General features: G+C 49.8%; 1 protein-coding gene across 1 annotated transcript in view; it reads left to right on the forward strand.

The window, feature by feature from the left end:
- Nucleotides 1–11,547, forward strand: part of LOC144728265 (arf-GAP with coiled-coil, ANK repeat and PH domain-containing protein 3-like) — an 85,461-nt gene extending 73,914 nt beyond the window's left edge. The window contains 2 exon segments of the mRNA XM_078607574.1: nucleotides 88–7,058; nucleotides 9,700–11,547. Coding sequence (XP_078463700.1) covers nucleotides 88–235 — 148 coding nt within the window. The 3' untranslated portion in view covers nucleotides 236–7,058; nucleotides 9,700–11,547.
- The last annotated feature ends 396 nt before the right edge of the window (nucleotides 11,548–11,943 follow it).

Genomic DNA, 11,943 nt, shown 5'->3' on the forward strand with positions numbered 1-11,943 from the left:
GTTTATTTCTGTGTTTACCCGTGCTTCCTCGTGTGCCCTGCCCGTGTGAACGCGCGTGCGTGTGCGTGTCCTCCCGCGTGCGTGCAGGCTGCGTCTGGCGCGCATGAACGAGGAGATGCGCGAGTCGGAGGGCTTCTACTCGCACCCGGGCCACTACCCCAGCAGCAGCCCGACCGAGCAGCAGTACCGCAAATGCATCCAGGAGTTTATCGCTCTGCAGATCGACGACGGCTAGACGCACGCCCGCCCGCCCCTTCCGCTCCCCCACGCCTCACCCCCTCGCCCAACAACCACCAAACCCTCACCACCCCCCACCACCACCACCACCACCACCGACCGCACGAGCGGCTCTAGGAGAGAGGGGCTCCAGGGGGGGTGCCAGGCCGTGCTCGCGACACTTCCACCGTTATCCGTCCGCGCCGTTTAAACTCGTTATTTATTAACTTCGTCGTCGTCGTTGTTGTTGTTGTTGTTCCCATCGGGGTTGTCCCCGTTGCTGTCGTTGTCGTTGTCGTTGATGATGATTCTTCACGTAAACCCGGTGGCTTGTGAGACCCGCCTCGTTTTACCCTCTCGGCTTCCGTCACAAATCCTCGTGGACCGGGCCCCCACGTCACGTCTCCCGAGTTGGTGAACCTCCCGAGTTGGTGAACCTCCCCAGTTGGTGAACCTCCCCAGTTGGTGAACCTCCCGAGTTGGTGAACCTCCCGAGTTGATGAACCTCCCGCGCGCCACAACGCATTTGGCGGTTCCTTTTCCATCCCGCAATGTTTTCATAATGGACCTTCAAAACCATACCGCTTACACACATTACAAAAAACCTTTTACTCTTGAAGAACCTTCTTAACACGAAATATGAACGTCACTTATATCCCAACCGTAAATCGTTTAAACTTGCTCTTGAATGAATGAATGAAGAGGGGGTGAAACCATTTGCAGTCGACCGGTGTTTTTTACCTGCACTTAATAATTTAATAATAATAAAAACGGTGACCGCGATGGACGGGCGGCAATTTCCAGACATTGAAACGCTTCCAAAATTAACGCAGGATTCGTTCTCGTTTTTTTTATCTGTTGGTTTTAGCCAAAGTTGTTTTAGCCAAAGCGGTTTCACCAAACCGCCTGAATTTGTTCCGACGTGTGTGTACGTTGAACTCCGTTCGCACCGCGCGTAGCCAACCGTTGCTATAATCGGAGGTGCGGGGGAAGGACAACAAACTAAACGCATTCGTTTAGGAAGCGTGGCCCCCACTGGCCCCGCGTTTTGCGAGCCGCGCTTGACGCGACGTCTCTCTCAACGTCTCTGTTTTTTTTCCACCGAGAAAGGCTCACCGAGTCTCGACACTCGTTCGCCCTTTCCCACCGGCACAATCGTGCCGTGCCAGGGACACGCCAGCCCCGGCACGGCTCGTAAAGAGCCGGCCCGGGTTGATTTTTCCCACTGCAAAAGCCGAGTCGTGCCGAGTCGTGCCGCGCCGCTGACGCCGCTCCGCGACACATGCGTACGACACGCGCGTGACCTCGTAGCGTGCCGACAGACATCGCGCAAAATGAGCACGTCCTTCGTAGACCTTCGTAGACCTTCGTAGGCCCGCACCCCTGGCTCTGCTGGGGCCACGAGCCGGATTTGCACGTTTCGTTATTTTTTTTGCTCGCCGGTCAGCATACCAGTTTGGGAGGGGGGGGGGGGGCGGCCCCCTCACTCTCTGAATCTCAGCTCCACACGTGGGACATGGAGCAGAGTCCTCCTTATGGAATACGGTCACGCGCCTCAACGCGCGTGCGTGTGCGTGTGTGTGCGCGTGGACGAGGAAAACTGGAACGCCCAGAGAAAACCCAACACGGACGGAGGGGGGGGGGGAGCGCTCAAACCTACTTGCTGAACTTACCCACTGCTTGCTATAGGCGGCACCTCCACCGCACGTTTCCCGCGACAAGCATGTTCATCAGACATCGTCATCGTCTTCATCACCTGCCGATTCGGGCCTCTCATCTTTGTGCGATCAACCAACCCAATCGTTGAATCACTCTGTTTAAAGAGTTGTTTTTTGTTTTTTTTGTCTCTCCCTTCCACATTCCTGTGGCGGAAGCCAGTCTGTCCGTGAACACAACCTCTCTCTTAATCACCGCAGTCTCTTTCTGGATGTAGCACGCGCTCACACAAACCAACACACAGACAGACAAACAGCAGCAAAGATCATCCATGTAGCCTCGAACAGATTCGGGGCAAGTGCTGTTGCGAGCACCTATGAAGGCTGGCACAGCACACAAGGAGCGGTGAGTGGGCAGCATCACGCCCGGGCAGCACCACGCCCGACCTCCTTTGCAACGCAGCGCGCTAACCGCTACACCACCGCTCCCCACACGGATGAACACACACCTGGACACAGGTAGATACACACAGGTGGACACGCATGAAGGTCACGTGGGTGGACGCACACCTGGAGACTGGCAGATGCAAAGAAACACGCCCACAGGGTAGACAAGCAGCCACACAGCCCCACGTGCAGTCCATACAGGGGGCGTGCAAGGTGGTGTATCAACCAACGTTTCAATAACTCGGAGGCTTTCGCGACCAATATCATCCATGGTACAGGTTTTTTTTGGGTTAGATCGCGTAGATATGTGTCGTTAAACACGCCACCAGGTACAAGAATAATGGGCTTGTCTAATGCGCATGCATACTATGTACGGTGATTACCATATAAATAACCCAAAGGGCAATGGATTCCCATCGTCATTAATATGCATTCATTCTCCCCCCCCCCCCACTTCGTGCAAGAAGAGCACGCGAGTGACGTCATCGCATCTCCCCCTCTATTTAAGGAACGAAACTGGAAGATTTCTCTACAAATCTGTCTGTCGCCTAATGAAGCTAGTTGTAATTACTGGCGAAACGTCGTACTCGGATTTTAAATGTTTGTGGCTTGGCTCTCCAACACACCGGTTAGTGCTGTGCTAGTGACGAATTGGCACGTTCTGTTTACGTGACAAACCTTACTAGTTGGCTGTGTCGGGTGGTGGCGGGTTTAACGACACATTTATATATTTACGCGATACAACCCAAAAAACCTGCATTATGGTCTCAATAACTGCAGTATATACGCGACGGTGAACGTGAAACTGGGCTTTTTGTGGCTAAAGGCACCACCGATTATCACGGTAGACTACGTAAGGTTCGAAAGAAGTTCAACACACACACACACACATGCAGTACAGTGCCCATGTGGGTGTGGGGAACTAATCCACTGCAGTCGTGATGATGGCTATAACGATGCTTATATTGAGGTGGTTAATGGTTATAGAGATCAGGGATAAGATGGAAATGGTGATGGCAACAGATGGTGGTGGTGGTGATAATTATTATGATGAAAGGGATCAGGATTATAATATTGTCAATGATTATGGTGATGGAGATAATTGTGATGAGGATGGTTGGTGATGATGAACGTCACGACTATTGATGATGGTCATAGACGATAGTGATGATTATTGATAATGCGATAGTGATGATCATATTGTTATTCTGGTAGATGATGGTGATGATGATGATGATTATTGACGATGGCTATAGACTACAGTGATGATGAATATCATATTGTTATTCTGGTAGATGATGGTGAAAGTGATGATGATGAAGATTGTGGGACTTGCCGGTGATGTCATCAACCACACCATCTCTCTAGACCAAGGGGTCGTCTTCAGCCTGCGTCTACAGAGCCGCTGCTTCGTGCCTGCCGGCACTATAATTGCAAAGTTTAACAGCAACAAAAACCAAGCTCACTATTATTTTCCATAAACGGCGAACGTCTAAAAGGCCGTCGGTGATTTGCAGTGCGGCGTTACGAATCGGCGCGTGTGCTCTTCTTGTGAAATAGTGGTGTCTCCTATTCACCACGTGCGTGCGTTGCGGCTCTCGACATATTGAGGTTTTGTTGACCGAATTCGACAAGGTGAGGGAGGGAGGGAGGGGGGGAGAAGCAATGACGGGGCCAAGATGTTTGGGGCGGATGAGCGCGGGGTGACGATGGGCGGAGAGGAGGGGACGAGAGGAAGGAGCGAGCTCAGAAGTGAGCTGCACAGAGGAGCGGCGTCTGTTTTCACAGTGAGCGGCAGGGGGGGGCGGGTTCGGAGTGGGAGTGGTCACATGCGAGTCACGTGATGAAACACGGGAGGCTTGAGCTGAGAGAGTGATCGGTATAAAGATGATAGGGGAGGGGTTCGGAGTGTCGAGGGGTGCGCACACACACAAAGTCACGTGATGAAACACGGGAGGCTTTAGCTGATGTATCTATACAGTCGTCGAGATTACATTTGGGGCCCGAAATTCGACGGTGGAGGGAAAACGAGTGTTCGTCAACCGAGTGTTTGTTAACCGAACGAGTGTTAACCGAACTATGCGAATCCATCGTGGGTGCCGAGCGGGTCTGGTGGTCGATCGAGAGCACTTTAGAATCCTTGTCACGACACGAGCCCTGAACCATACAGAACCCTCGCACGTGGAGACGGGGAGGTGGGTGGTACGGGGCAGATCGCACCTCCAGAGCAATTACCTACCGCTGCAAATTCCTGGCCACGTATCTAGCACCGTACTTGCTGCTCTTGCGTTTATGTGAAGAAGAAAAAGAGAATTGTAATTATTGTGCAAACTCTCATAGCGTGCGTGCGAGAGAGAGAGACGGTGGAACGAAATGGTGCTTAACGGGATGCACTGAGAAGAGACGTGGCATCGTGGCTTGTCGAATTTCGTGAAAGGGAGAAGTTTGCATGATGGGGTTGCATCTACAGAGGTAGATCGTGTGGTGGTGGGGGTGGGAGCTCTGCTTGAGAGGGAGGAGGCGGTGAACAATTCGGCGCTTGAGGACGAAGCAGTGTCGTCCTCGCAGAGCGTGGTGCGTGTGGGGCGACTGGCACGTGGTTTGGGTTTAGCACCACGCGGTTTGGGGGGGGGGTCAGCTAATTAAATGGGAGTCACAAAGACATCGGGACCACCCTGTACACCACGGGCCCATGCCACTGTCTGTGGGTCTCTCGTACGAGGTGAATCTGTGGATCCTCGTACGAATCTGTGGGTCTCTAGGTGACTCCACGAGCACCTGTGTTCGTCCGTGCACAGGCCCGGTCTTGTGTGAGGCCGTGGGCAGTGGCGTATCTCAAGTTGTTGTTGTCGTCGGGTGCGAAGGCGGTGCAACTGCGCCGGGCCACACAGGCCGGAGGGGCCCCGGCTTCGGGCGACGAAGAGAGTTGGGGTAGTCACACGGAGTACTGTACAACACCGATAAATAACAAAAGTGACTTTTTGTCTTACTAACCCATTGTTTACACTTCCCGTCAACCGCACGGTCTTCTGGGAGCGCGCACATTCGGCAGTATTGGTTCATATTCGAGCAACAACAAACAACAAAAATCTGGGCCGGTTTCGACGCGCAGTGTCTCGTCAGCAGAGTTGGTACACCACTTGAACCGATAATGCTGGTGAACTGTCAGATGGTCATAGGCAATGACCCCCCCCCCCCCACACTGTATAGGATGGGTCCTATTTCAACGCAGGCAACCGTAATGAGGCGGAGAATTTTCCGCCTCCTCTTCATCTGTCCCCAGTGGCCTTCCAGGAGTCACGACCTCGTGGTGTCTCGGTTCAAATCGCCACGCCCCGAAGCCGGGTTTCGCCTTTCTGGAGTTCATCAACAGAGCCGGGATTGCGAACCGAGTGTGTTCACTGCCGGCTTTACCAGACGGTGTTGTTGGTAAGAAGTGTCCTCACTAACCCCCCTCCACAAAGGGTGATATTGGTCGGATGATATTGGTAGGATGATATTGGTAGGATGATATTGGTAGGATAATAGCGGTAGGATAACCCCCTCCATAGAGGGTGATATTGGTCGGATGATATTGGTAGGATCACCCCCTCTATGGAGGGAGTTATCCTACCAATATTATCCTTCCAAAATTATCCTACCAATATTTTCCTACTAATATCACTCGGTCAAAGACCGTCTCAAGCGTCAACTTTACATTGGATCGACCATGCGAGTATGTACCGCATGTTGAACTTCTTTCGCACCGTACGAAGCCAACTGTGCTAATCGGAGGTGCGGGTGGGGGGACAAATCAAACGTAACGCACGAGAAGCGGATTTAAAGAAATTATTGTTTTAGTGGCCGTGTGTGAGAGCAGGGCTCGAGGTGACCTGGGGGCATTTAAGTCTGCCAGTAGGGGGCCATCCATTTAGTAGGTACGCAAAAATATGTCGAAACTTGACCCCTCCCCCCCTCCCTGTACGCATGCGGACTTTTTACGACGCATCCCCCGAACCCTGTAGAACGGCCGATATTTAATCCACGCAGAAACGATCAATGATGAATAATATTAAGGTGTTTAAACGAACAGATAGTCCACCGCCGGACTATCTAACTCATTTGAAGGCCAATGTAGACAAATTATTATTGAGGTTTAACCCCCCCCCCCCCCGTTTCCTATGCGTACGCAGATTATCAGTAGACCACCCGTACGCAAGCGTGCGCATTTGGGTTAACCCCCCTCCCCCCTCCATGCGTACGTACTAAATTGATGGCCCCTAGGAGGCTGGGGGGGCAGCGATTGGCCGTGTTGGTCGTTCCGATCGAGTCGTCTGCGGGCAACTCTCAAATTTGTGGCAAATATTTGACGGCCACAACGTGGGTGTCATTATTGACGAATGTGGTTTTTTTAATGTTTGTTTTTAATTTGTGATTTGTGCACAGCTGCCTACGCAGCAGCAGCAGCAGCAGCGGCAGCAGTGGCAGCATCACCAGAATAATATTTGCCCGAACAGACGGCTTCGCGAAACCTCACTTGCTGTACTGCCCATCTTCCGGCCACCATTGAAGCCCCCCAAGTGGCCTGGATCGGTCACCAAAAGCGACTCCGCTGATGAACTCCAGAACGGAGATGAACCCGCGGTCCTAGAGCCCCTTGGTGTTGGGTGGAGGCGCTCACGCCGATCCCCCGTAGATAAACAACAACAACAAAAATGCTCACAATTTGTATTTGTTGTACGTGGAAATACCAAAACAAAGGTGATTATTGCTATTTAAAGCTTTCGTGACTGCAGGGATTCATATTCTTGGTTCTTTCGGTAAAGTCACGTAGAAGGGAAGTAATAAAATAATAAAAATAAAACATAATAAAACAATTCTCACGACGTTTCGGCCACAACGCAAGCAGCCATCCTCAGGCGAAGAATGAAACACCCCAAGCTTGGAGCGTATATTTAAGCTGGGTTAGAGGGGGGGGAGGTGGGAAGAAGAGCGCCTAAACAAAATAATTTGCATATCAAGAGGAATTCAGCATATGGAAAATGCGTAGGAGGTGGGCGGGGGGGGTTCCAAATCAATACTATGCCCGTGCATTATGCAGGATTAGCAGCATCAAAGGGGGGGGGGGAAGGGGGGGAGCATTAACAAAGGAAAGGAATGTTAATAGTATGTAGCTGTAGTTACTAAACAACCACGTAAAAAACTACAGTATAAACTGCATGACAAACTAAAGTATAAACTACATAGCATCATCAGTAAACTTACTATACTCTACAATAAGCTGAGTTACTAACAGTAAGTAATACATGAAAAATTCTACGTTGTAAAAAATTATATAATATGCTTCCATCTAAACTTTATTCTCTTACATCACACGCGTCTATACCGTACTATATACTTCCATAGGCAAAACCAACATTAAATTACATACTGTATTGCTATAAACCACCCTATACCTTATACATTTTTAATATAACACTATGTATTATTCTACCCACCCTAATGTGTATCAAAATGGTTTATTACGTCCTTCCAGTGATTGCTAAGCCAGAATCCATCTTCTCGGTTAAAATTGTCTCTGTGTTTGTAAATGTGGATCGCCTCATGTACGAATCTCTCATGATAGCCAGATGGCTTGCAGAGAACCTCTGTCTTGGAGAAGTCAATGTCATGTGAGCCCACTGAGTTGTAACAGTGATCTGCCACGGCTGAGGTGTTTGTCCTACAGTGTTTCAGGTCAGCTTTATGTTCACGGATGCGGTCCGAGACATGTCGTTTGGTTTCCCCAATGTAACTGCTACCACAGAGGCAACTTAGTTTGTAGACACCAGGGTACTGTATGTCTGGAACCACATCTTTTACAGACGGTACCAGATCACGGATTTTATGTACTGTGTTGAATCGGACCTGGATCTTGTGTTTAATCAGGATTTTGGAGATCTTTTTTGTGACCCCAGCAATGTAGGGTAAGGTGATGGTCTTGAAAGGCTCCTCAACAGGATCCTTCTTGGTGGTTGGAGTGATGGCTTTGCGGATTGTGTAGTCGGAAGAATTCCCTCATCAAGACTCTATATCATAGAGCCCAATGCATCTCCGACCATGAACACATTTCCAGTGAACTCAAACACGTACGCCAAGCTCTTAAGGCTAATGGTTACTCCGACTACACAATCCGCAAAGCCATCACTCCAACCACCAAGAAGGATCCTGTTGAGGAGCCTTTCAAGACCATCACCTTACCCTACATTGCTGGGGTCACAAAAAAGATCTCCAAAATCCTGATTAAACACAAGATCCAGGTCCGATTCAACACAGTACATAAAATCCGTGATCTGGTACCGTCTGTAAAAGATGTGGTTCCAGACATACAGTACCCTGGTGTCTACAAACTAAGTTGCCTCTGTGGTAGCAGTTACATTGGGGAAACCAAACGACATGTCTCGGACCGCATCCGTGAACATAAAGCTGACCTGAAACACTGTAGGACAAACACCTCAGCCGTGGCAGATCACTGTTACAACTCAGTGGGCTCACATGACATTGACTTCTCCAAGACAGAGGTTCTCTGCAAGCCATCTGGCTATCATGAGAGATTCGTACATGAGGCGATCCACATTTACAAACACAGAGACAATTTTAACCGAGAAGATGGATTCTGGCTTAGCAATCACTGGAAGGACGTAATAAACCATTTTGATACACATTAGGGTGGGTAGAATAATACATAGTGTTATATTAAAAATGTATAAGGTATAGGGTGGTTTATAGCAATACAGTATGTAATTTAATGTTGGTTTTGCCTATGGAAGTATATAGTACGGTATAGACGCGTGTGATGTAAGAGAATAAAGTTTAGATGGAAGCATATTATATAATTTTTTACAACGTAGAATTTTTCATGTATTACTTACTGTTAGTAACTCAGCTTATTGTAGAGTATAGTAAGTTTACTGATGATGCTATGTAGTTTATACTTTAGTTTGTCATGCAGTTTATACTGTAGTTTTTTACGTGGTTGTTTAGTAACTACAGCTACATACTATTAACATTCCTTTCCTTTGTTAATGCTCCCCCCCTTCCCCCCCCCCCTTTGATGCTGCTAATCCTGCATAATGCACGGGCATAGTATTGATTTGGAACCCCCCCCGCCCACCTCCTACGCATTTTCCATATGCTGAATTCCTCTTGATATGCAAATTATTTTGTTTAGGCGCTCTTCTTCCCACCTCCCCCCCCTCTAACCCAGCTTAAATATACGCTCCAAGCTTGGGGTGTTTCATTCTTCGCCTGAGGATGGCTGCTTGCGTTGTGGCCGAAACGTCGTGAGAATTGTTTTATTATGTTTTATTTTTATTATTTTATTACTTCCCTTCTACGTGACTTTACCGAAAGAACCAAGAAGGTGATTATTGCTGGCAATGTGTTCACTAAGCGGGTGCTCTACCATTGGTTCCTGTTGACGGTTGTCGCGTGGATAACTCACGTCTCGCGGTATGGAGACGTGGGGGGATGGGGTGGAATTACGTGAATTCGATAATAACTTAAACTTCGAATGCGGATAATTGTTATTCATATTAATATCGCTTTAACGCCGCGTCTGACTTATTTTACGACAGTCCCGTTTGACTAAGTTGCTTATTTATTATCGTCGTTATGGCTACAGTATTATTAATATTATTACTGAAAAACAGTGTGGGTGTGTGCGTGTGTGTGTATCTGGGATGGGGAGCGGTGGCGAAGTGGTTAGCGCGCTGCGCTACAAAACCGGCGACCCGAGTTCGATTCTCGCTCACGGCCAACACCGGTGACGATTATCTGAACCGGTCCTGACCTCTCTCCTAGGTCAGCTCAGCGTGAAATGAGTGCATGGTGCGATGTGTAAAAGCGTCAGCACCGGGGAGACAAAGGCGGCCAGGCATGGTGCTGGCCACCCACCCCCTCGTGTGCCGTGCCGGCCTTCATAGGTGCTCGCTCACAGCACTTGCTCCTCCAGTCTGTCAAAGTCTATATGGGGGATCTTTGTCTTTTTCTCTCCCACTACACCCACATAACCTTCCCGCAAGTTAGTTCCCATGAATTGTAATTCGCAAGTGATTGGTAATCGATTCGTTTTAAAACGCCGTGAACGTAGCAGCCTCTGCTGGCTGGGAGCGAGGTCACATCGGCACAAGGGACACAGCGTTTAAGAATCGAGAAACATTGATTTTAATCGATGAAGAGGTGCGCCCTAATATATATATCCCCTAGTCAAGTGTGTGCGTGTGGGTATATTGATGTTAGTGCATGTCTGCATGTGTGTGTGTGTACATGTGCGTGAGTGTATGAGTGGGGAGTGGTGGCGCAGTGGTTAGCGCACTTCGCCACGAACCCGGATCGGGCTGCGTGAGTTCCATTTTTCGACGACGGCCAACATCAGTGGCGTGCGAGAGATCCGAAAAAAAAATCGATCTCGCCCGGGTGTCTCCCGTAGGGTTGACTCAGCCGTAAATGAGTACCTGGTGCGATGCGTCCACCACCGGCACTGGGGAGACGAAGGAAGGAAGGCCGGGCAAGCGTGGAGATGTTCCGGCCTTCATAGGTGCTCGCTAACAGCACTTGTCCCCTGCAGTCTATAAAGGCTATACGGGGTGGGCGGGCCTCTTTGTCTTTGTGTATATACAGTATTTGCGTATGAGGTGTATGTAATACAGTACATTTAATTTTAACGAGATATTAAAACGTGGAAAAAAAACCACAGCCTTTGATATATCCACTGCTGGATGCACGGGGTGGAAGCGGGTGGCCCAGTGTGGACAGCAGCACTGCGTCACACCATTAACCCTTTGCGAGCCGAGTTCGACTCCCGGCTAACATCAAGTTGGCGAGTGATGTAACGACCCCCACCCCCACCCGCATCACCAGGCCACACTGACCAGCGCGGTGAAGTATGGTCACCCCCCCCCTCCACCCCCCCACTCCCCATGACTGGCACGGCATTGGGGGGGGGGGGTATGGGGGTGAGACCTTTATTCAGCAGTGGTTTAACAAAGGTCCGTAAATTATTATGATTTTATATTGATGTTAATATTATTATCGTTATTGATTGCTATTGTATAAAAACTAATTAAGAAACTCTCTCCACACACACAAAGTGTTGCACTTTTCTCCCTCCCCCCCATGCAATTTCACGTTTTGCCGCTCGCGTGATTTATTTTTGTTGGCTCCGGTGGTCGTGATGAGCTCCTTGTTGAATGAAACCTGTGCAGTCAGATGTGAAACTCCCGAGTCTGCTGTTATTTATCACGCAACCACACGGCGAGTCGTACGCGGGTAAGGTTCGGGTCCCACGTGTGTGTTGACTGTTAGTGGGGAGCGGTGGCGCAGTGGTTAGCGCGCCGCGCTACGAACCCGGCGACGACACAAGGGCGATTATTTGAACCAGGGCCTCCCTCCTCTAGGTCGACTCGGCCTCAGTTTAATACCTGGTGCCGTGTGTAAACGTCAGTACTGGGGAGACAAAGGTGGCCGGGCGCGGTGCTGACCGCTCATCCCCGAGCGCGCCCTGGTCTGTTTTGGGTGACCAGAGTCAAAGGTTCGGTGAGACTCTCTCTCAAGTTTCTCTAAAAGTTATGTTGATGCGAGGAGCGTGCACGTTCCCCTTTCATCG

Source organism: Lampetra planeri, chromosome 28, assembly GCF_965212315.1.
Source record: "Lampetra planeri chromosome 28, kcLamPlan1.2.h2, whole genome shotgun sequence".
Lineage (NCBI taxonomy): Eukaryota > Metazoa > Chordata > Hyperoartia > Petromyzontiformes > Petromyzontidae > Lampetra > Lampetra planeri.